The 24361-nt window shown below is 50.9% G+C and overlaps 1 protein-coding gene across 1 annotated transcript in view; it reads right to left on the reverse strand.

Annotated features, from left to right (window-relative positions):
- The window catches only part of KDM4B (lysine demethylase 4B), a 200668-nt gene that overhangs the window by 24572 nt on the left and 151735 nt on the right, over positions 1 to 24361 (reverse strand). The window contains exons 11-13 of the mRNA XM_056867633.1: positions 17888 to 18384; positions 5556 to 5679; positions 3064 to 3242 (exon numbers count right to left, since the gene is read on the reverse strand). Coding sequence (XP_056723611.1) covers positions 3064 to 3242; positions 5556 to 5679; positions 17888 to 18384 — 800 coding nt within the window. The remainder of the gene's footprint in view (positions 1 to 3063; positions 3243 to 5555; positions 5680 to 17887; positions 18385 to 24361) is intronic.

The raw sequence follows: 24361 nt of genomic DNA on the forward strand, positions 1-24361 counted from the left end.
AAGGGATGAGGAAAGTAGGTGCTGTAAAAGACCTCTGCCTGAAACCCTGGAGAGCCAAGGAGAGGGGCTGTGGCTCAGTGGTAGAGCATCTGCCTGGCATGCAGAAGGTCCCAGGTTCAATCCCCGGCATCTCCAGTTGAAGGGACTAGGCGAGTAGGTGATGTGAAAGACCCCTGCCCAAGACCTTGGAGAGTGGCTGCCGGTCTGAGTAGACAATACTGACTTTGATGGACTAAGGGTCTGATTCAGTATAAGGCAGCTTCATGTGTTCTTGTGGGAAGGAAACAGTGCAGGGGAATGGGAAAGTTCAATGGGCAGATCTGGCAAGTGACGATGGGACACAATTTTGTTGGCTTTGGGAAATACCAGCACCACATCTGTTTCCTGCAAGCGGCAGGCACAGTGCAGCAAACGCCACGCTCTGGGGGCAGCCACCACAGCCCTCCCGTCCCCACGACCTCTCTGTGGGCAACTGACAGCTCTCTGTTGGGAGGATCCTTCGATCTGGCCAGGCTCTTCTTACCGGTGTTATCTACTCTGAAGCACAACATTCTGTCAAGGATTTTGGCTCAGGCCTGGCCTCCGGAACCTAATTCGAAGTACAGGGCAGCGAGGATTAGATTTGCTGCTTTAACTGCCGGGCACTTGGCAACCATCACCAAGCAAAATTTACATGTCTTTTTTGTTTGTTTTTTCCCCAAGCAGAAGTTCCCAGAACTTGAAATCCCAGCAGCGCCTTCTGGTAATCAAGGAAGGTTGGACTGTGCCCAGAAAACGCTTCCAACTATTATCTCTTATTTACTCTAACGATTGGAAAATTAAACCCAAATTATAGAGACGGGTCTTCCGCTCCGTCTCTCTGTCGCTGCTCCGCGCAGTGCGGCGTGTCTCCCAGGCGATCGTCAAATTTGGGCCAGACAAATTAACAACAATTTGAGAAGCCCAAACATACAGCTCAGGTGCATGGCTGATTACCTAAGCTCAGGCCCAATTTACCACAGACGGCTGCCTGAAGGCGGGAAGGCAGGGAGGGGCGACAGTTTTGCAGGGGAACATCTGCGCAGCAGGTGGAATCCTCCACATCTCCCATCGAACAGGTCTCCTGCACCAGGACTGGGAAAGGCTACGTGTGAGACCTTGGAGAGCTGCCACCAGCTGGAAGGGCCCCCAAAGGACCAGATGCGCAGCAGCCTGTGTTTCCCTCTGTGGGGACGGGCCATGGCTCGGGGGTCGAGCATCTGCTTGACATACAGAAGGTCCCAGGTTCAATCCCCTGGCACCTCCAGTTAAAGGGACTAGGCAGGGAGGTGATGTGAAAGACCCCTGCCTGAGACCCTGGAGAGCCACTGCCAGTCTGAGAAGACAATACTGACTTTGATGGGTCTGATTCAGTACAAGGCAGCTTCATGTGTTCTTGGGGAGGGGCTGTGGCTCGGTGGTAGAGCATCTGCTTGGCATGCAGAAGGTCCAAGGTTCAATCTCCGGCATCTCCAGTTAAAAGGGACTAGGCAAGTAGGTGATGGGAAAGACCCCTGCCTGAGACCCTGGAGAGCTGCTGCTTGTCTGAGTGGACAATAATGCTTTGATAGACCAAGGGTTTAATTCAGTATAACGGCTGTAGCTCAGTGGTAGAGTATCTGCTTGGAACGCAGAAGGTCCCAGGTTCAATCCCCAGCATCTCCAGATAAAGGGACTAGGCAGGTAGATGATGTGAAAGAGCTCTGCCTGAGACCCTGGAAAGCTGCTGCCGGTCTGCGTTCATGCGGGAGGCTTACCGTGCTCAGGCGGGACTGCACCTGACAACCCCTCTTCCTCGAACTATTTTGAGAAGCAGGTTGCAGTCAGAGAAGCAGATGTGATGCCAGCTGACAGCAAAAGCACGGTTACCAAAATAATGCCATCTTACTTGTATGTGGCATTTACCAAACATAGAATCAAAGAGTTGGAAGGGACCTCCAGGGACATCTAGTCCAACCCCCTGCACAATGCAGGAAATTCACAGCTGCCTCCCCCCCAACCTCCAGTGACCCCCTGCCCCATGCCCAGAAGATGGCCAAAAAACCCCCACACAAAACCAACCTCCAGGATCCCTGGCTGCCCAGGGAGGTGGTGAGCTCCCCATCACTGGCAGCCTTCAAGAAGCGGCTGGACGAACACTTGTCAGGGATGCTCTGGGCTAATCCTGCATTGAGCAGGGAGTGGGACTAGATGGCCTGTATGGCCCCTTCCCTCTCTGTGATTCTATGATTGTACTACTGCCTCTTTTGGCATCTGATGTCGTTTCAATTATTTACTGCATGCTGGAAAACCCCATCAGAGATTTTGGTGGTGGAAGCTGCCATTGAGTCACAGCCAACTTATGGCAACCCCAGAGGGTTTCCAAGGCAAAGGGTCAACAGAGGGGTTTGCCACAGCCTGCCTTTGAGGTCTCCCAATCAAATACCAACCAGGGCTGACCGTGGGACCAGATCCGCCCCCTTCAGAGCTCTTATCCGGCCCACGAGCCAGCCGAGGCGCCCCCCTCACTCTTGATCTGGGCTGGCAAGACCCGACCAAGTGGCATTTATCGAGGAGGAGAAGAAGAGTTGGTTTTTATATGCCAACTTTCTCTACCATTTAAGGGAGAATCAAACTGGCTTACAAAAGAAGAAGAAGAAGAAGAAGAAGAAGAAGAAGAAGAAGAAGAAGAAGAAGAAGAAGAAGAAGAAGAAGAAGAAGAAGAAGAAGACGACGACACCCTGTGAGGTAGGTGGGGTTGAGAGACCTCTATAGTCAAGCTCACCCAGCTGGCTTCGTTTGTAGGAGCGGGGAAACAAACCCAGTTCACCAGATTAGCCTCCGCCGCTCATGTGGAGGAGTGGGGAATCAAAACCGGTTCTCCAGACTCCACTGCTCCAAACCACCGCTCTTCACCACCGCACCACGCTGGCTGACCTCGACACCCCTGGTTTAGAGAGTTCTAAAACCTCACCTCCTTTTTGAAACAAGCCTTTCCAGAAATGCCTCCCTCAACGAGGGAGCTCAAAGGCAGCTCCGAGCACCACCGTTGAGCAGCCGCCTTACCTGGTTGTATGGGTAGAAGAGGGTGCAGATGGCGCAGTAGGGCTCGCTCAGCGCGGCGGCTGCGTTGAACTTCCTCTCCGCCGTGAAGCTGAATGCTTTGTTTTTCCACTGGAGGGAAAGCAAGGACTTCAGCGGCCCCGGGCCACCGACATCCTCCTCGCCGGAGAAGGGGAGAGTTTCTGGAGAACAAGAGGAGAATCCCCAGTGAAACCAAGCAGGCGGGGGGGCAATCGTCCTGGACGCGGTGGCGCCATCGTCAGAAGCTGGGGTCTTTCCCCTGCCCGTGCAGCGGTTTTGGGCACTGGCCGGCAGAACCATGCGTGAAACGTTGCGGCTGACAAGTCTCACCCCCCCGAACCATATCAAGGACTGAAAAAGAATGGGGAATGCACGCCAACTCACCTAGCACTAAGGCTACACCACTTCCATTTACCTTCCATGCCTCTCACCTAACTCTCTGGCCCTCGCTGGCCCTTCAAACCAGCCCCCAAGACTGGCACTTATAAACTCCAGTCTCGTCAAGGGAGGGCAGGGAGAGCTTCAGATACCTGAGTACCGTGTGCAGTTCTGGAGGCCTCACTTCAATAAGGATGTGGACAGAATGGGGCGGGTGCAGAGGAGAGCGATGAGGATGATCAGGGAGGGGTCTGGAGACCGAGCCCTGCGAGGATAGGCTGAGGGAGCTGGGAATGTTTAGTCTGGAGGAGGTTGACGGGGGACACGATTGCTCCCTTTAAGTATCTGAAGGGCTGTCATGTAGAGGAGGGCAGGGAGCTGTTCCTATTGGCAGCAGAGAGTAGGGTTTAAAATACGGGTGGAAAGTTATTGGCTGGATATTAGGGGAGAATTTTTTTTCCAGTAGAAGTCGTTCAACTGTGGAATCAGCTACCTAGGGAGGTGGTGAGCTCCCCCCTCACTGGCAGTCTTCAAGCAGAGGCTGGACACACACTTGTCAGGGATGCTCTAGGCTGATCCTGCACTGAGCAGAGGGTTGGACTAGATGGCCTCTATGACCCCTTCCAAATCTGTGATTCTATGATTTAATGAGTTAGGCTTTTTCAGTGTGGAGAAGAGGAGGTTGAAGGGGGACATGATTGCTCTCTTTAAGTATCTGAAGGGCTGTCACTTAGAGGAGGGCAGGGAGCTGTTCCTGTTGGCAGCAGAGGATAGGACCAGCACTAACGGGTTTAAAATACAGGCAGAAAGGTATTGGCTGGATATTAGGGGGAATTTTTTTTTTACAGTAAGAGTTGTTTGACAGTGGAATCTGCTTCCTAGGGAGGTCTTTAAGCAGCAGCTGGACGAACACCTGTCAGGGATGCTCTAGGCTGATCCTGCATTGAGCAGGGGGTCGGACTAGATGGCCTGTCTGGCCCCTTCCAACTCTATGATTCTAAGAGCAAGAAATTAAACAGGAGGCAGCCAGATGTCTGTTGTGTCAGGAGAGGCTCTGGCTACAACTGCTCTTCTCCTGCCCATCCATCCAGGGAATCTGGCATCTAAGGAGCTCTGTCACCATGACATGCATGGGGTTAAGCAGAAGGAAAGGAGGTCGACAACCTGTCTGCGTGGATTGCCTGGCACAGAATACTGCTCATCCCTGAATGCTTCACGAATGTCCCCCCCCCCATGGGCCACCAGCCACCTTTCCGCCCCACGCACTGTGGTCTTATTAACACCTGCAAGAGACACTCAAATTCAGGCCTGCTTGTATTTCCTTGATGGGAAGCAGGAAAAGTAACTGTTTGACAGAGCCAAACTTGACATCTCTGTGGCTCTGGCCTCTTGAGAAGTTAATAGCGCTTTTGCAGCAAGGCCGCTCTCCGGGGGGGCGGCGAGGCCTCGCGCAAGATCCGGCAATCCGATGCACTCAGAGACGAACATCGCCAAAGCCGAGGAAATAAGACAAGTGCTAAGAGAAAAGTTGGCTGCTGGCTGTCGCCTTCATGGGCATGGAGACAAAACGCAACCAATGGCACAAGGGAATAAAATGTAATAAATAAAGTCCCCCCTACGCCTTTCGCACTAGCTTGTTCAGGGGGATCTTTCTCTGTTCAAGCGTCCCATGCAAGCAGTAAAACAATTAATTGTTTTATCACTTGCATGGGACTCTTGAGCAGAGAAAGATCCCCCTGAACAAGCTCGTGCGAAAGGCTTAGGGGGGACTTTATTTATTACATTTTATTCCCTTGCGCCATTGGTTGCGTTTTCTCTCCCTTTTGTTTTGGTGCGGCCCCCTCTCTTTTTGCCTTCAGAGATACACCTGTGCAATTGGGAGGGGGTATGTAAGAAGAATTCACAGGGATTCTACTGAAGGGGTGTATAGGAAGAACTTGCAGGAATCCTACTGAGACCTAGTCTGGAAATCAGCAAGCTCCTCCCTGCCTCTTGCTTCAAAGAACAGGAGGCGGCCCAGTTGCCTTCGGAGAGGGACTGTGTCCATCCATGCCAGTAAAAGGCAGGAGCGCTGAGCAGAAACCCTGGCCCCTTACCCTCGTCACTGGACGCCGCTTCTTGCTTCACCACGGACAGCGGGGAGCGGGTGGGGGGCTTGCCCAGCGGGTGGCGGCGGCTCTTCTTGATCTCCATCTTCAGTTTAGAGAAAGTAGAGGTGGTCTAGCAAAAGAGAAACATCAACCACAGGAATACACATTATTTAAAATACCACCGAAACCCCTTAATACATTTGGTCTGCAGCAGAACAGGCAAGCGCTGCCCCTGAGGGTTAGAACTCAAGAGAACAGAGCTGGCCATAACCTGCCACTGGGAAAGCTCAAATCTGAGACTGGGTGAAGGAGGAGGAGGAGGAGGAGGAGAGTTGGTTTTTCTATGCCGCCTTTCTCTACCACTTAAGGAAGACTCAAACTGGCTTACAATCACCTTCCCTTCCCCACAACAGACACCCTTTGAGGTGGGTGGGGCTAAGAGTTCGGAGAGAACTGTGACTAACCCAAGGTCACCCAGCTGGCTTCATGTGTAGGAGTGGGGAAACCAACCCGGTTCACCAGCTTAGCATCCGCCGCTCATGTGTAGGAGCGGGGGAATCAAGCCCAGTGCTCCGGATCATGTGGAGGAGTGGGGGAATCAAACCCGGTGCTCCACATCAGAGTCCACTGTTCCAAACAACAGCTCTTAACCACTACACCATGCTGGCTCTCGTGCATTCCTTTGCTTGACATCATTCATTCCTTCTCTGCTAGCTACGAAAGTGGGGAAAGGGCCTGCTTAACCACCGTCACATTCCCAGATTTGCTTAGGAAATGGGCCACAAGCTTGTTTTTAAACTGGAACAGAGGTATTCAAGGCCGCTGAATCAGATACCAAAGTCAAAAAAGCACCTAGACCACGCAGCTGTGAGGAGGAAGACAGTTGTTCACCATCTCTGGAACGGACAGGACAGAACGCAAACACTTCCAGCCACGGAAGAGTATTTGGAAAGTAACGAAGAGCTATTTAAAAGCAACAAAGAGAGCTTTTTAAATAAACATAGAAGTGCTTTTGTGGCAGAACAGCTGGAGGCGTGCGTTGGAAAGGCTCTCAAGGCCGGGATGGCCACCTGGCCAGATCCATCCCCTTCACAAAGCCTGCCAAACTGTAACTGACATATGGCATAAGAACATCAGAAAGGCCCTGCTGGATCAGACCCAGGCCCATCAAGTCCAGCAGTTCGTTCACACAGTGGCCAACCAAGTGCCTCCAGGAAGCCCCCAAACAAGACGACTGCAGCAGCACCATCCTGCCTGTGTTCCACAGCACCTAATACAATGGGCATGCTCCTCTGATCCTGGAGATAATAGGTACGCATCATAAGAACATAAGAAAAGCCCTGCTGGATCAGACCCAGGCCCATCAAGTCCAGCACTCTGTTCACACAGCGGCCAACCAGGTGCCTCAAGGAAGCCCACAAACAAGACAACTGCAGCAGCATTAACCTGTCTGTGTTCCACAGCACCTAATTTAACAGGCCTGCTCCTCTGACAATGGAGAGAATAGGTATGAATCATGATTAGTATCCATTTTGACTAGTAGCTATGAATGTCCCTCTCCTCCATGAACATGTCCACTCCCCTCTTAAAACCTTCCAAGTTGGCAGCCATCGCCACATCCTGGGGCAGGGAGTTCCACAACTTAACTACGCGTTGTGTGAAGAAATGCTTCCTAAGATGGGAGGAGGGATTAAACTGACGCTCGCTCGTGGCTGCCGTCCCATGAGAGATTCAGGGCCCGCCTGCTGCTACTAAGCAAGCTTTCCGTCGAGCAGGTAGTGATTGTGCCCTACTGCCGCCCCCCTCTTTTCCACGCCGGCCCGTCTCTCCTCCGCCTCTTGAAAGTGCTCTGGTGTATTCCAAACCCCTTCACGGTGATATAATGAAACGCACGCAATATCACACCTACCTGCTCACACACTTCCACTCCAGTTTAATACCGTGGAGTCAATGGTGTGAGAAACGCTTTGTCAGACAGAGAGAGGGGTTGCCTAGCAATGGAGGCTCAACGCTGCTAAAACCACTCTCAGGCGCATGTTATGTGGAAAGGTCGCGCTTTACACTTCTCAGGTCTGTAGTGGACCCACCTTTGTGTAATCCAAATTCTTTGTACAACACTGAAAGAGGGAAAAAAGGGTTGACCCTTCAGAAATCGATGTATTGTTTGTTTTCCAGTGACTGTGGGACCAAGGAAATGCATGGAACAGTGATGGAAGCCACTGATGAACACAGAAGCCACAGAAGCTAGGCTGCACCTACAAGATCACAATGTTGTTGTTTTTACTCTGGAGTAGGAAGTGCAGCCTAGAATTTACTGCTGCGGTCTTGTTCTCGAAATCATTTAACATTAGTATCCCTAAAAACGGAGAAATCTAAACTTTTACCACTAAGAACGTAAGAACACAGAAAAGCCCTGCTGGATCAGACCAAGGTCCATCAAGTCCAGCAGTCTGTTCACACAGCGACTAACCAGGTGCCTCCAGGAAGCCCACAAACAAGATGGCTGCAGCAGTATTATCCTGTTTGAGTTCCACAGCACCTAATATAATAGGCATGCTCTTCTGATCCTGGAGAGAAATAGGTAATGCATCATGACTAGTATCCATTTTTACTAACAGGCATTTTTACTAGTAGACTTTTCCTCCCAGCTCTTCCGTGCTGCCCATTCAACGCATGAGCTAGTTTTAAACACTCCACATGCTACGCATGGTTAGCTCTGAGATCCCCCCAAGCTTCCACCTCTCCTTCTTCCTCCTTCTACTGTCCACACAGCACGGTGGGCACCCTCAACCACCAGGTTCCCCCCCCCTTGTAACAGTATTACAAAATCCTAAGGAAACACAATGAAATCCTGGAAGGACAACCAACATCTGCTGCAAGCAGAGAGCTTCATGGGCCGCTAAGGCCAAAACGGGAACACCAATTTCCAGCTTGAAAAGGGCTGTTAATGCCAAGGGGAGATCCTGGCCAAATCCCACTGCGAGTCCTCTGGGCCATTAGCCCTCTGCCAGGACCCCCGAGGGCTGCTTAGACTGTGGCTGAGGGAGCTCTGATAAGACAATGACAGATGATCCTTTGTCAAATGATCTCCGAGTGACAACAGAAAAACAACAACCCAGAACATCACAGGGCACAAAAGAGGGGATCACGAGTACAGGAAGGAAACCAAAAAACCTTACAGTGAAAATTAAAAAAAAACAAGCCATTTTTATTGCCACAGGCACATTGTAACCCAGACAGTCAGTTGTGTCGCATCTATGCTCCCGTGCTGTCCAGCAGCACACACAAAAGTCCTCCTTTGGCATCAGGCACTCAACAGGTCGCAGTCTGGTCTCTTCGGGGGTTTTGGGCACAGCGTGCCGGGAGAAGTCCTGGGCCAGAAAGGTGACGTCCCGTCTTTACTACGAAGAGCCAAAAGCCATTCGGTAGCGGGCAGAAGAGGGGGGTGGGAGTGCAGCGAGACCGCCCTGCTAGGTCCCCAGGATCTTGTTGATCTCCGACCGGATCCTCCTCCAGTCAGCCGCCACTATGTCCCAGAACTGCCGGCGCAAAAGGTGCCGCAAGCGGGAGACCACGTTGCGCGGCAGGGCACGCTTGCCTCTGCCCCCGAGGTAGCTGACAGCGCCTCGCCACCGCCGCAGCTCGTCTGGGGGTACCATCCGGGAGAACACCGCCGCCGCGTACCGGGCCGGGTGGCCGCTAACTCGCTTGAACAACTCCCGCCTCTCCCTTTTGGGAATCCTCCACAAGGTGACATCCTCCGAGCGTAGGGCGGCCTGCAATAGGGGTAAGGGCGGGGTTACTGACAGCGGCACGAGCAAGGACACAGCCCACACCCTTCACCCCCGATGCCCGGCCAGCGCAACAGGTTCGGAGTGCCCGGTCCGCCTTTTCTGGGGCTGAGAGCGGCAAGGAGGGAACCATTCGGCACGGGAAAACAGGCAGCTCCGTCACCATCTCGTCTTCCTCCTCTCGGGAATTTTTTGGGCGGGGAAGAGCTGCCCGGCTTCCATCGCACCAGCCTCGCTCCAACGACCACTGCGGCAGCTCCGCTCTACACAGACAAATCCTTCCCCCAAACAGCCGTCCCCTTCTCAGAATCCTGAGCTCTCAGCGTCTTTTTTGCTCCTTCATGTTTCTAGCCATCGTGGCTGCCGAGGAAAGTCTGATGAAATCCATGCTCCTCCTGTCTCCACGTTCCTTTCATGACTGAAGTGCAGGGGTGTCGAACTGAATTGTTACGAGGGCTGGATATGACATAAATATCATTGGTCGGGCTGGGCCATGCCTCGCCAGTCCAGATCGGGAGTGGGGTGGGGTGGCTGGCTTGTGGGTCGGATAAGAGCTCTCAAGGGGCTGGATCCGGACCCCGGGCCTTATGTTTGACACCCCTGCTGTAGTGTTCTCTGAAAACCCAGGTGTTGTTAAAAAGGACCCTGGATTTCAAAGTGAGGTATTACCACAAGGACTGGACTAGGGGAACATTCAGCCATGGGCCGGAGGACATCCCACAGTCAACAACTACCACATAAGCGCATCAGAAGAGCCCTGCTGGAACAGACTACTGGTCTACCTAGTATCCTGTCTCACCCAGCAGCCAACCAGTTCCTCCGGAGGGCCAAGAATATGGCACAGAGGCCGAGGCTTTCTCTGATTATTCCTCCTGGCTCTGGGATTCAGAGGCATAATAGGGGATTAGGAGAACACTTGATTGTACTGTAATTTTAAAAATATAACTAAATAAGCAGTTTGCATTTTAATTAAAAGTTAAAGTTGTATTTCAGCTGTCTGAAGATCATTTGTTGAAGCCTCCCTAAATTTCTGGGAAGCCCCCCTAAATTTCTGGGGAGCCTAAATCCCCCATGGTCCTGCCTCCTTAGATAGTGGAAAAGGAAGCCCCTCTCTGTGATGTCACCAACCCCTCCCTATGATGTCATAGCAATGCCTCTGGCCAAGCCGCCCGCCCCACCCCCCGCGAAATCGGAAAGTCTACGCCCCTGCATCTAATCTACTTTTTCAAGCTGTCTGTGCCTGTGGACATCGCTACATCCTCTGCCAGCAAATTCCACATTTTAATCACTCGCTGATTAAAGAAGGATTTCCTTTTGCCCATCCCGAATCCACTGCCCATCAGCTTCATTGGATGCCCTCGAGTTCTAGCATTTTGGGAGAGGGAGAAGAAGGCTGATTTAGAAGAACAGGCAACCCTGCTAGCTACTGGCTCAATTTGAAACAACCCACCTCTTCCTACCTCAGGAAAAAACAGGTGCTGTAGGAAGAACAACCCACCTCTTCCCACCTCAGGAAAAAAACAGGTGCTGTAGGAAGAACGTCCCTATTATGAAGCCCCCCCCCCGGAGGCCAAGAGCGTAGCGCGCCTTTCCCAGCCTGTCCCCCCAAACAGTACAAGACGAGATCTGGAGTGCTAGGCCCCAACATCTAGTCTTTCCCTTTGGGAGAAGGCAAGACAAGAAGTCCCAAGAAAAGTTATTGGGCAGGGCTTCATGCTTTTATACTGGAGGTGTGTGTGGGTTGGGGGGGGAGTTGTGAATTTCCTGTATTGTGCAGGAGGTTCGAATAGATGACCCTGGTGGTCCCTTCCAACTCTATGATTCTGTGATTCTACTAATTATCCATGCCATTCATTGAAATTTGAGTCCAGTGGGTGGTAGGCTTGAACGTCTCTAAGGGAGGGCTGTGGAGCACAGCCTCTCTTTGGCCGAGAGAAAAGCTGAGTCGCAAAAGAAGACAACAAGGAGGAAACGCCCCCTCTCTGCCTGGAGAGGAAGAACACGGAGGGGGAGACGACAGCAGCTGCAGGAGGGCTGGTCTACTCGCTCGTAAGGCTGCAGAGTGACGGCCGGGTCCTGAGCCAGCAGAGCAGGACAAAGACAGAGACAGACGAGAAGCACACAGACAGAAAGAGTCTGCCCCAGGAGCTGCTCGGGCCTCTAGAGCATCTCAACTGATTTATTTTTTATTAAATGTATATCCCGCCCTCCCCAGCAATGCCTAACCCTAACATGATACACAGCAGTAAAAAAGAGCAAGAGTCCAGGAGCACCTTCAAGACTCACAGAATTTCTGGCAGGGTAGGAGCTTTCGTGAGCCACAGGTCACTACTGCTCATGATACACAGCATTCAGTCTCAAGGTAAGTTTGTGATGGCAGTGAAGGTGGGTTTTTGTTTTTAAACAACCACCCCCTAAACATTGTCTGCCTAGTAAACGTCGGGATGTGACGTCACCCCATGGGTCAGGAATGACCAGGTGCTTGCACAGGGGGGACTACCTTCGCCTTTTTAAACAACAGGAAAATCCGCAGCGTTCAACCTGCTTGCTATCAGTTAACTTTTTTGCTGACTTTCTTCCCATACCACAGTAACAGTGGGCTGCGTGGACGTCAACCTTAATTGTTACGAGGGCTGGATATGACATCAATGTCACTTGGATGGGACGGGCCATGCCTCGCCAGCCCAGATCAAGAGTGTGGGGAGTGGCTGCCTCGGTTGGCTCACGGGCCGGATAAGAGCTCTCAAGGGGCCCGATCTGCCCAGCAGGCCTTATGTTCGACACCCCTGGTCTACCGTTTTCCAGACTGTCTTCCCAACCATTGCATCCATGCCGCACCATTACAGAAACTGCAGCCATTGCTTGGGTTCTGGGAATGTTTTCGTGAGGGCCTGTATCCAACCTCTGCTGGGTGACCGCCCAATTAAAAGGAACTTCCTAAAACAAGAGGACGACAAAATCCAAATGGCACAGGGCTGTGTTATCAGGAGGTAAACAGAATTGTCGTGGCCTCTCCAACTTGCTTTTCAAGCCAAGGGTAGGAACTACGACAGGGACTGAACACCAAGGACAGCAGCGCCCACTGCAAAAATACACAATTGTTAACATTTGAATAGTATGACTCCCACCTTAATTCTAAAAGCATAATATGAGAAAACTGCAGTACTTCAAGGAGAAAGCATCATGCAAGCTAACCAGATTTCCTCTCTTACCACCTTACTACAGTGCGTAAACAGTCCACATAGAATCAAAGGTTGGAAGGTACCACCAGGGTCATCTAGTCCAACCCCCTGCACAATGCAGGAAACTCACAACTACCTCCCCCCTCCCACACACACCCGGTGATCCCTACTCCATGCCCCGAAGATGGCCAAGATGCCCTCCCTCTCATTATCTGCCAAAAGTCCCTTCCAACTCTATGATTCTATCTACCCTCCACCACGGACTGGTGCCTCAGTGCCCCATCAGAAGAGCAGCTGACTCTCCCTTGGAGGCGGTCTGAGAAGCGAACGTAAGAGAAGATGGTAAAGCACTACTGAAAGTTTTCCAAAAAAGCCAGAGATGCAGCAGTAGGACTTGAAAACTCCTTCCCAATAGGCTAATCTTCGCCAGGGCCCCACAAAACAGAAGCCTCATCACATAAGCTGGGAACAGAACAAACGGGGTGGGGTGGGGGACTTGCAGCCTAGACCTGGAGATGCGCTGGCCCTGATCCATGTCAGAATGTATGTCTGATCCGACACCACCTGTGCCAGGTGCAACAACAGATCCAGTATCACCAAGGCAGCTGTTATAATTCGGCATTCGCACCCACCACACTGATCCACTTCACAAACAGAAGGGCTCGGCTGGGGAAATGGGTTCGCTCTTCTCCTCAGAATCCTTGTCCAGGCAAGGCCAGGAGCACGGCCGCAGCCCACATTTTCCCACCCTGGTCCCCGGCCAGCCAATCGCCACAGCCCGATAAAAGACTGTCCCTGTTTCTCAGTTCTAAGTGGACAAGCGGACAAGGAAGACAGGTACAGAGGAGCAGAGAGAAAGAGAGGCGGGCCAAAGAGGCAACACACATTCAGGAGGAAAGCAAGCTCGTCCTCCGAAGCATGATGGGATATCTCACGCTAGCAGCCCACAACAGTGTCTCCTGAGAAGGAGCTTCCTCACGTGGCTTCTTGCAGGAGGCTATAGCCAAGTTTCAGGACGAGTCAGGAAAATCCAGGGATGCAGGCCCTTTCCTGGAAAAATATTTAACTCCTGACCTTGCTGAAGCCCGTGTCGAACAACCCTCTCCGGTTTCTGGGCATCTCTAACAATTCTTTTCTGCGGATGGTGTCAGAATGTACCTAGTTTACTCACTGTGAAGGTTCCTTCTCTCGGAGGTAAGAAGGGCGTTTTCAAATCTGGGTGGTTCTCACCGCTGGCCAAGGGAGGCAGGAAGGACTTTCCATTTCCTGTTCCAAAGGCGGGAGACCATCCCCTCAGTTTCTACTCTTACCGAGCTAATATCGTAAACAGGAAACAGACCAAGACAAAAAACAGAGTAACGGCAAGAACAAACTGTTAACATTTAAAGAACTAGACACCAACAAGGTTAAATGACTGTGAACTGAATATCAGTGACAGAAGACATCATCAAAGGTATTGGTAAATGAGAGACTCTAGAAAATATATGTGTGTGTATTTTCTTTCTTTCTTTCCTTCTTTTCCTTTCTTCTTCTTCTTCTTTTTTTTTTTTTTGCGGTGGAAGACAGGTGCTTGCATTCTTTATTTCTTCCATCCCATCTTCTGGGTGGGGAAGATGCCCTTCTGACCTCAGAGAGAAGGAACCTTCACAGTGAGTAAACAAGGTTCATTCTCCACTGAGGGAAGGGTATCTTCAAATCTGGGACCTCCAAGAGCTGTCCGCATGTACTGGGTGGGAATTATGACTCTTGACGCCACTTGATGCAATACCCTCCTTCCTAACGCTGCATCGGCTGATGAGAAGGCATTTGTTCTATAATGACGGACAAAGGTTGAGATAGATGTCCACGTCACCACTTTGCAGATGTCTTCGACAGATGCTTGTCTCTCAAATGCTGCCGAAGTCGCCGAGCTACATACGGAGTGAGCACTGGAATGCGGCTGATCGTGTAGGCTTGAATGATGCACTGTTTGATGATTTGACTTATAGCAGACTTGGAAAGCTTATTTCCCTTGTTTGAGGGAGCTATGGAGGCCTCAGTCTTTCCAATCGGCTCTGTGCGTGCAATATATATTTTAAGGCCCTTCTCACATCTAAGCTGTTCCAGCCCTTTTCTTTCTTACAGGTAGGATTGGGGCAGAATGATGGCATTTGAAGTTCTTGACTTTTGTGAAAAAGGGTATTCACCTTCGGGTTAAATGCTGAATCGGGGCACAGCACAACCTTATCCTTATGGAACATGCACAAACCCTTGTTAATGGAAAGTGCCTTCAGTTCCGATACCCTGCGAGCAGACGTAACGGCCACCAGGAACAGGGTCTTCATTCTGACCAAGCCCAGAGAAGCCTCTTTGAGAAGCTCGAAGGGTGCCTTCGTCAGGGCCGATAAGACTGCGTGTAGGTGCCACGTCGGAAACCTGTGTACTGTTGTAGGTGAAATTTGAGTTGCGCCCTTCAGGAAGGCCCTGATGTGTGGATGTTCTGTCAGGTCGAACCCATCATGCTGACTGATTACAGTAGCGATCGCTGCTACCTGTCTTCGCAACGTATCCCATATTTAAGAACCGTTTCCTCTCAAGACCCAGGCGGTCCGTTTGTACCATCCATGACTGCGCCCTTAGACTGGTAACCTGCTGGCCAGGCTTGAAGCCAAAGTGCCTGCCTGGTGGCGGTAGACGATGCTATGGCCCCAGCCACAAAGGTCACTGTATCTAGGGTGGAGAGTGCTACGAAATTTGAGGCCTTTAACACTCTACTAAATCCTTCCGCCACCTTCCTATTGTCATTGGGTACCAGTTGAATAAGCCTCTTTAACTAGACCAAGGAGGCACTGGCAAAGATGGAAGCAGTAGCTGAAGCCTGTACAGCTAAGGCTGCAGCTTCATGGGTTTTCTTATAAGTGAAGTCAGCTTTCCTGTCCCATGGGTCCTTTATGGTACCCATACCATCATCAGATACTAGCTCCGCCGACTGCAGTGCTGCTATTGGCCCATCTACCAAAGCAACCTTAAGAAGCTCCATGGCCTGGGGGTTTAAGGAATAATACTTCTTGACATTTGCATGAAATTGTCTATTTGCTGCTAGCTTTTCCCACTCAGCAGCCATCAGCTTCCTAAAATAAGCAGGTAGGGGAACTGTCATGCTGTGATCTAATACAGTAGGGAAGTAATCTTTATGCCCCGCAGGGCCCTCTTCCCCTTTTAGATCCTCTGCTTTGTCCTGCTGTTGACTGAGATCTAGAGCCATTAAGCCTTTTGTCAGCAAGGACTGGTAATCATCGCTGGAAAAAGTCTGGTTTTCTGGGTATCTATGGGTGGTGTCTCTTCATCGGAAGAGTACTCCCCTTCCTCTCTATCTTCTACATCGGATCCCTGTGAAGGAACCTTTTTGAATGGAATTTAAATTGGCCTGTCCCCCAGCCTTTCTTGATGCCTTAGTTGGCCAGGGAACCTGAGATTCTCCTTGAACTGACTCCCACTCCCCCCTGTGGGAAGCTTGATCCGATACTCCCTGCTGAGAGGTATTCAACAGGGCCCCCTGGGAATCCACATAAGCTGCGGTAACTGGGGCTTGAAGAGACTGCAGGTGATCCCTGATCGTTCTGGCCACCACATCATACATCTCTTTCTGGTTGACGATTCTCAACCCCTCTGACTCCAGAACAGGGGAAGCTGGTACTTTCCCGACTGCCGATCTTTGTGGGTCCTCTGTCGTCTCCCTCACAACCGTTTCTGGCTTGTCGGAGCGTTTCCCCGTCCTTTTTGGGCAGTGGTGCCATTTGCCTCTTCGCTGCGGCGTTTCCGACCACTTTCTTTTAGTTGCGCCCAGCTCTTCGTTCTCCGCCCTATCTGCAAGACCGTGGCTGCTAGATGGACCCGGGTCCTCGATTTTGGACAAAGTAAGCTGGCCGTCGTCATGTTCTCCCTTTGAGAAAAAATCATCTTCTGACTGAGTTCCGTCGGCCATTTTGTCTCTCTCACAAAAAAAATTTTTTTTAAAGGTGAGGGAGAAAGAGTGGTATTTAAGAAGAACTTGGGTTAGTTTAGGATAGGGAGATACTAAGGCTAGAGTACGATAGAAAAGAAACAAGACTGCAGTGACAGAAGAACAAAAATTTTGATGTGAGGTAAAACAGCTGTGCAGAGTTGCCAGCAGCTTGCACTCTCGGCGAAGGCAGGAAGAGAAACTGAGGGGATGGATTCCCGCTTTTGGAACAGGAAACGGAAAGTCCTTCCTGCCACCCCGGGAAAGCAGCGAGAACCGCCCAGATTTGAAGATGCCCTTCCCTCAGTAGAGAAAAACCCAGGGATTTTTCTGACACCATCCACAGAAAAGGGCCGACGTGAATTGTTAAGAGATGCTCAGGAGATAAATATTTCCCCCACCAACCAGCTGCCTCTAATTCCAGTGTCTTTATTAAAAACAGGTCAGCCTAACCGTTAATGAGGAAAGCAAGTAAACTCATTTGCCTTTACCCAGAAACGGAGCTATGCCCAACCAGAACAGATCAGGTGACGTCCAAATTAAATAAGATTCCGGGGCCGGGTTTGGATCACAGGCCAAGGTCTAACGGCCACGGAAGGGCTGGGAAGGTGTGCTCCCCCATGCCAGGCTGGGCCCTTGACTCTGTGGAGCTGGACACCTTGCCTTGTGACTCTTAGAGCTACCGAATCCGCAAGACTACCCGGCCTCATCTTGCAGGACAGCCGGGGTGGTCAAAGGAACTCTGCCACGAGGGTTAGGGCTCTCGGTTATGGCTACCCAACCTCGTGGCATCGGGGCTGAAATGCAGCCGCGCCCGTCCACCTTTCCTCATTCTATCCCATGCTGCGCTTTTGCCTGTCTGGCAGGCTGACCAGTGGCTGAAGCCGCCTTCCCGCTTCGAAGAAGAGGAGTTGGTTTTTATATGCCAACTTTCTCTACCACTTAAGGGAAAATCCAACCAGCTTACAATCACCTTCCCTTCCCCTCCCTACAACAGACATCCTGGGAGGTAGGTGGGGCTGAGAGAGTGTGACTAGCCCGAGGTCACCCAGCTGGCTTCCTGTGGAGGAGTGGGGAAACCAATTTGGTTCTCCAGATTAGAGTCTGCCACTCATGTGGGGAATCGAACCTGGTTCTCCAGATTAGAGTCCGGCACTCATGTGGAGGGGTCAGGAATCGAACCTAGTACTCCAGATTAGAGTCCGCCACTCCAAACCACCGCTCGTAACCACTACACCACGCTGGCTCTCTGCTGTGTTTGAAGCAACGGGGGGCTTTCACAGGAGTAGGACCATCCTGTCTCCCTGGATCACGACTCGGCTGTTTTACTCACACGGCCCTAGAAGCCACTGCGGTGCAGCCCCCACCCACGTCGACCCCTACCTGTAATTTACTGGGCTCAGTGGACCCCTCGGTGCTGTCTCCTTCTCCGGTCTCCTCGCCTTTGATGCCGAGATCCACGCCCTTCTCCTGCGTGAGGAACTTCTCAAACAGCTCCTGGCAGGACACCCTCTTCTTCTGCGAGGACTTCCTGGGACGCTGGACCAGGTAAAGCTTGTGTAGGCTGGGGTGGGCCGTGGAGCCCCCCGCCCCCTCTCCGGGGCTCTCAGAGGCCAGGGATTCCAGGGCCGGCATGGGCGGGGTGCTTGCCGCTGCAGAGGCAGACCGCGGGGGCTTGGCCTGCAGCCGGTGGCCCTCCGGGGTGGCCTGCAGCTGCCGCTCAGCTTCTTGCCTGGGGGGAGAAGGCTGCGGCAGCAACAGCGGAGGCAGGAGGTGCTGGAGGGGGAGCTGGGGGGGCTGGGACAGCAGGGGGTGCCGCTGCTGCTTCTTCTTCCTCTCCCCTTTGACTTTCGGGGTGCGGTTCTTCGGCTTGCACTCTCCTGCGGGGGACAGAGGAGGGAGAGGGTCAGTTCCCAAAAGGGCGCCTGCGAAAAGCTGCGTGGGGTCCATCCTTCCCACACCCTTGTCAGCAGAAAACCATTTATGCACCTGTGTTTACCAATTGTTATGTATTGTATTTTACTTATTATAGACTTGTGTGTTGTAAAGGATAATCATTTCTGATGATCGCTACAGGAAATCCCATGTAACCTGTTGGAAATAAGTTACACGTAATTACTGTGCGATAGTTGTACTAGTTGTACTTCTGTTTGTCGTTGAATTTCAAGGTTACAGTCTGAAGAAGAATATCGAAATGGGATACTTGCCAACAAACCTGTTACTGTTGTGGTTTTATATTACATTATCAACACTTTTGCTTTTTGCGTTTGCTCATTATTTGGATTCTGTAATATATGTTTTGAAATTATTTGAACCTTATTGTTACTACTATTTTGTATAAATTTGGAGTAGCTACGAGTTATTAGATAAAACACTTGTGACCTTAGGCAGGCCATGAGAGAGGGAGGGCACCTTGGCCATCTTCTGGGCATGGAGTAGGGGTCACTGGGGGTGTGAGGGGGGAGGTGGTTGTGAATTTTCTGCATTGTGCACATTCCCCCACCCACCCACAGCTGCCACCTGGCCATTAGTTTTATGAACATTCCAGCGTAAGCACTCCCCCCTCCCCAATTCCTGCCCACCTTCAGGGTGTGTGTGTCTGGCCAGCGGCTGTGCCAAGCCACCTTCCTTTATTGCACTTGGGGAGAATTTATGAACTACCTCCCCTCTGTTGTCCACATGCCCCTGGGCCTGTTATCTAAGGGTAATCTTCCTTCCTATCTGGGTAGGTACAGATTTATTGTATAGCCAAAGGCCATTACAATCAATTAGACACAATAAAATTAGATTCGACAAGAAAGCAGTTAAAATTAAGTGCAAAAATACATTTAAATCAAATATAAGCGTCGTCCGGTTTCACTGCAATGTCCTTCCTATCTAGATTATCTGGTTAGTCCAAAGTTAAGTAGGACCTTTACGGACTCAAGATTTAATTGCCCTTTTTCAATGGTTTTGCTGGGCCACCTGCTAAGGATCCATTTTTTAGACCGGCTGTGTCCCTGTCTTCTTCAGTCAGTGGACTCCTTGGGACATATCCGTTTGCATCGTCCTTATGTGTCCCAACTTAGGCTAAAACGGATTACACAGTATTTTAACAAATGGTCCGTATTTTCTCGAGCAGCTTAGAAGCAAAAGGTTCAGTTCCTCTCAGAGGACTCTGGCCCTCAGTGTACTTATTCGGTTGGAGGCTGCAGAGAAGAGTGGAAGGGAGGTGTTTTTAGAGATGGGTCTTACTTAAGTTTTATGGTTTTATTGTTCAAGACCTCAGTCTGAGAACAGGGGGAAACAAAGAAAGAAACTCCCTCCCCCGTCCCCACCAGGCTTCGTGAATGAAGTTATCAAGTCCATTCAAGGAAGGATAAGTAACAGATGTTCCGCAGACCAAATGCCAACCTCCCACCCCAGCCGCCGAATTGTTTCTTAAGAGATTGTTTTTCACCTACAAGAAGCCTATCAAAGGTCACTCCTCCTGGCTAATAGGATCCTGGAAGGGGAGATGCCTGCAGGGACGGGGAAATCGCAACCCTTGTCAGACGGATTCACCGGCTAACCTCCCAATCTGGAGACCCCGGTATTAAAAACCAGTAAAGCGGGCTGGGGCTTAACACATCGGGGTGGGTACTGGGCAGAGAAGGATCAGATTGGCCAGAGCGCAACAGGGAGCTTGATGGAATGATTAAGCCCAGGATGAGATGAAGCTGTTAAGACTCTCCCCGCATAGGCCTTTCTCAGCGGATGTCTGTATCGCAACATTTCCCAGAAGCCTGCATTCCAAGAGTCTTATTTACCCCCTCATTTATTTACAATAAAATAAACCAACGCGACCAGATCCAGCCAGAAATAGTCCCCGGTGCATCTGGGTAAGCAATCTTCAAGATAAAGCTGGTTTTGAGGTGCCGCACGGAAAAGGAATATTGAATTCCTGTAGAGGAATGAACCTACCGAATGAAAAGTCAAATGAAAAGTCAAATTGGATTTCTCCCTGGCCCCGCAACGTACAAATCAGATTTGGGCTCTGCCCTCTGGGAGGAAGGGGCGCCTCCTACGGCCCTCCAAGGAGAACAACGCGGGCTCTTGACCACCTATTCGACAGGTTAATTGAACGGTGGGTGGAGAGCAGTGTGCAGGAGAGAGAAAACGGTGGCATACTGAGCATGGCTGATACCAGAAAGACAGCTCGGCTTTGAGAAATATCCACTGGGTGTGGTAGCCAACTGGCAGCCAATGAGCCAAGGTCAGCTGAAGGATGCCTGGCCCATACCTGGACTTTGCAGCCTTAAAGCAGAAGTCCCTATGGGCAGCCTGCACAGAGCCCCCCCCCCCAAACGTGTGCCCTCTGCAAGAGCTAGGACTGCTTTCATAATGACATAAGAAAGGCCATGCTGGATCAGACCAAGACCCATCAAGTCCAGCAGTCCAGTCACACAGTGGCCAACCAGATGCCTCTAGAAAGCCCACAAAAGACGGCTGCAGCAGCATTCTCCTGCCTGTGTTCCGCAGCACCTCATAGAATAGGTATGCTCCTCTGATCCTAGAGAGAATAGGTATGCATCATGACTGGTATCCATTTTGACTAGCAGCCATGAATAGCCCTCTCCTCCATGAACATGTCCACTCCCCTCTTAAAGCCTTCCAAGTTGGCAGCCATCACCACATCCTGGGGCAGGGAGTTCCACAATTTAACTGCATTGTGTGAAGAAATACTTTCTTTTGTTACCTCTGAAAAGAAGAAGAAGAAGAGTTGACTTTTATACCCCACTTTTCTCTACCTTTAAGGCGTCTCAAACCAGTTTACGATCGCCTTCCCTTCCTCTCCCCACAACAGACACCTTGTGAGGTAGATGAGTTCAGAGAGAACTGTGACTAGCCCAAGGTCACCCAGCAGGCTTCAAGTGGAGGAGTGGAAAAACCAACCTGGTTCTCCTAATCAGAGTCCGCCGCTCATGTGGAGTTTGAATTCCCAGAGGAAATCCTGCAGGTCATGAGGAGGAGTGGGGAAACCAACCCGGCTCTTCAGATTAGAGTCCACCGCTCATGTGGAGGAGCAGGGAATCAAACCCGGTTCTCCAGACTAGAGTCAGCCGCTCCCAACCACTACACCACGCTGGCTCTCTCGTGCCCGCTGCTCAGGAATGTGCATCAGCCACAGCTCTGCTGCACGGCATGTGGTGGACTGCAAGCAACCCCTCAAAATCCATCTGGCTTTAATCTGTTACATGGCAACGGCAGTGGTGAAAGGAACCAGAAGCTGCCTCAGGAGAGGGGGAATCGCACAGAACTCAGTAGGGCAAGGAAAGGCCAGTCAGTTGCCCTGAGCTACGCCAAGGAGATCTGGAAGCCTCTCCCAGCCGCCGCCGCCACTATTTTCTTCTTTACTGCAAGAGTCTGTGAGCGGGCCTCGTTGTCTTTGATGTTCCGCCCAGTCCCTCAATAAATCATAAAAGGCAGGCAATAAATAATGAAGATTATTCAGACGATTATGGATCTCCTCGGAGAGGCCGGCTTGGCTTTACTCTTTGAGCGCTCCGGCCCAAGAGAGACCCATCTTTACGCTGCTTTCCCGGAGCCTTGGAAAAGCTCAAACAGCACTGTTTGAACAAAACCGGAAAGGACCCTGAGGCTACATTCATAGAAGCCAACATAAAACTCCATCCCAATTGTTATGCAGGGATGAGCGGCACCGTTCAGATTTTGGCATCCGCTGTCCACTGTTTAGAATCACCCTCATAAGAGTTGGAAGGGACCACCAGGGTCATCTAGTCCAACCTTCTGCACAATGCAGGAAATTCACAACTATCTCCCCAGTAACTCCTACTCCATGCCCAGAGAGAGAAAGCCATGATAGCCATTGGTGGCAAAGAGCGTCTCTAGCCACTCTAAAGATTGATCTACTGCACAAGAAAAAGAAGAGTTGGTTTTTATATGCCAACTTTCTCCACCACTTAAGGGAGATTCAAACCGGCTTACAATCACTGTCCCTTCCCCTCCCCACAACAGACACCCTGTGAGGTAGGTGGGGCTGAGAGAGTGCAACTAGTCCAAGGTCACCAACTGGCTTCATGTGTAGGAGGGGGGAAACAAATCCAGTTCACCAGATCAGCCTCCACCACTCATGTGGAGGAGTGGGGAATCAAACCCAGTTCTCCAGATCAGAGTCCACTGCTCCAAACCACCGCTCTTATATTGGCGTTGTTAAGAAGCGCTATACAGCTCGGTAGACGAGTAATCACAGCAGACTCAGCACTAGTAAATAAGTGCTCTTTATTTCACAGTGACAGAGTGCTCCACTTGGCCATCAATAATCCACACACCACACCTATACAAGTTCTGTACAACATATATACATTTCTGGCCCTGTCCAGCAGCCAATCAACAGTCGCCCAGTGGTCAGATCTCATCCTGCTTAATCCAGTTCAGTCCAGTTTTACTGCTAAGTCATGAGCAGTCATGTGACGCCAGCTGTCATCTGGCTGTCACTCACATTACAGCAATCTACATGCTTGCTATGACCAGTCTTAAATTCCAACATCTTAACCACTACACCACACTGGCTCCCCACTGCAGCAGAACCGTCTGCAGCTCGAGCCCATAACAGCTTCTCCACAATAAATTGGTTAGACTTTAAAATCCCACCGCTGGACAATTTTTCTTTACACATTAAGAAAGGCTTGAGGAGTAAAGACTTTTAAGGACTTTTTAGGGACTTTTAATTAAGGACTTTAATGCTGTGATGTGCTCTTGAGTGCCGCAAGGCAGAAAGGCAGCTAATAAATATTTTAAATAAAATAAATAAATTAAGTTTTCACACATGCAAACAGCTATGAACAAACACGGATGTACAGGAGTTCCAATTTATTAAGGACTTTGAAGGACTTTTTAGGGACTTTTAAATAAGGACTTTTATATTGTGAGGTGCGCTTGAGTGCCGCATGGAAAAAAGGGTGGCTAGTAAATATATTTTTTAAAAATTAATAAAATTAAGTAGCTGCATAGTTAGAATTTGAGGAAGAACATGCCAGCTTCAAAGCACATGAACAAGGAACACTCTCTAAGGTTTCAACACTTATCGGGGGGGGGGGAACCCTGTACGTGCTCGGATGACAGTGGCCCCCAAAAACTGCTCAGCCACACTTCTCAGTAATAGACCTGAAAAAAAGAGTCTCCCTCCCACTGACGCCAACAGTTAAGCAGTTGTCGGGGGCAGGACTCGGCTCGCGTTTAAAAACTGCTCGTCCTGAACGCAGCAGTTTGTCTCGTCCCTCTTCCGTTCTCAGGGATCTCTGGATCTGCCTGTGCCATTTATCTCTCACCCCCCAGGAGATACTGGCATTTCCCAGGCCATTTATTTCAGGCGGTAATGGTCGGGGCTCGTACAGGAGTGGAGCACAGACTGCTCAACACGCTACCAGTGCTTGCGAGACAGAGCGGCGGGGAGTCACTCGCTCTGGCTGTACGGTTCCTTCACCGCACCCCACTCGCCTGGGGCTTCCTCCTCGTCTTTGAGGAGAACAAACAGGCCCACCAAGACCTTCGGGCCAGAGCCGGCCCAAAGCAGCAACCGACTCAGAATTTGCCATCCATCGCAAAAAAGAAACATGGCAGCGCCCCCGCTGTGGGCTGTGCCAGAGCCGCATTTCGCAGACTCCTCGCATCCGAGACACCCTCCTGTGAGATGCGGTGTAGTAGTGTAATGGTTAACAGTGGTGGTTTGGAGCGGTGGATTCTAATCTGGAGAACCGGGTTTGATTCCCCCCTCCTCCACATGAAGCCAGCTGGGTGCTCTTGGGCTAGTCACAGGTCTCTTAGAGCTCTCTCAGCCCCACCCACCTGTTGTGGGGAGGGGAAGGGAAGGCGACT

Source organism: Euleptes europaea, chromosome 2 (genome assembly GCF_029931775.1).
Source record: "Euleptes europaea isolate rEulEur1 chromosome 2, rEulEur1.hap1, whole genome shotgun sequence".
In the NCBI taxonomy this organism is placed as follows: Eukaryota; Metazoa; Chordata; class Lepidosauria; order Squamata; family Sphaerodactylidae; genus Euleptes; species Euleptes europaea.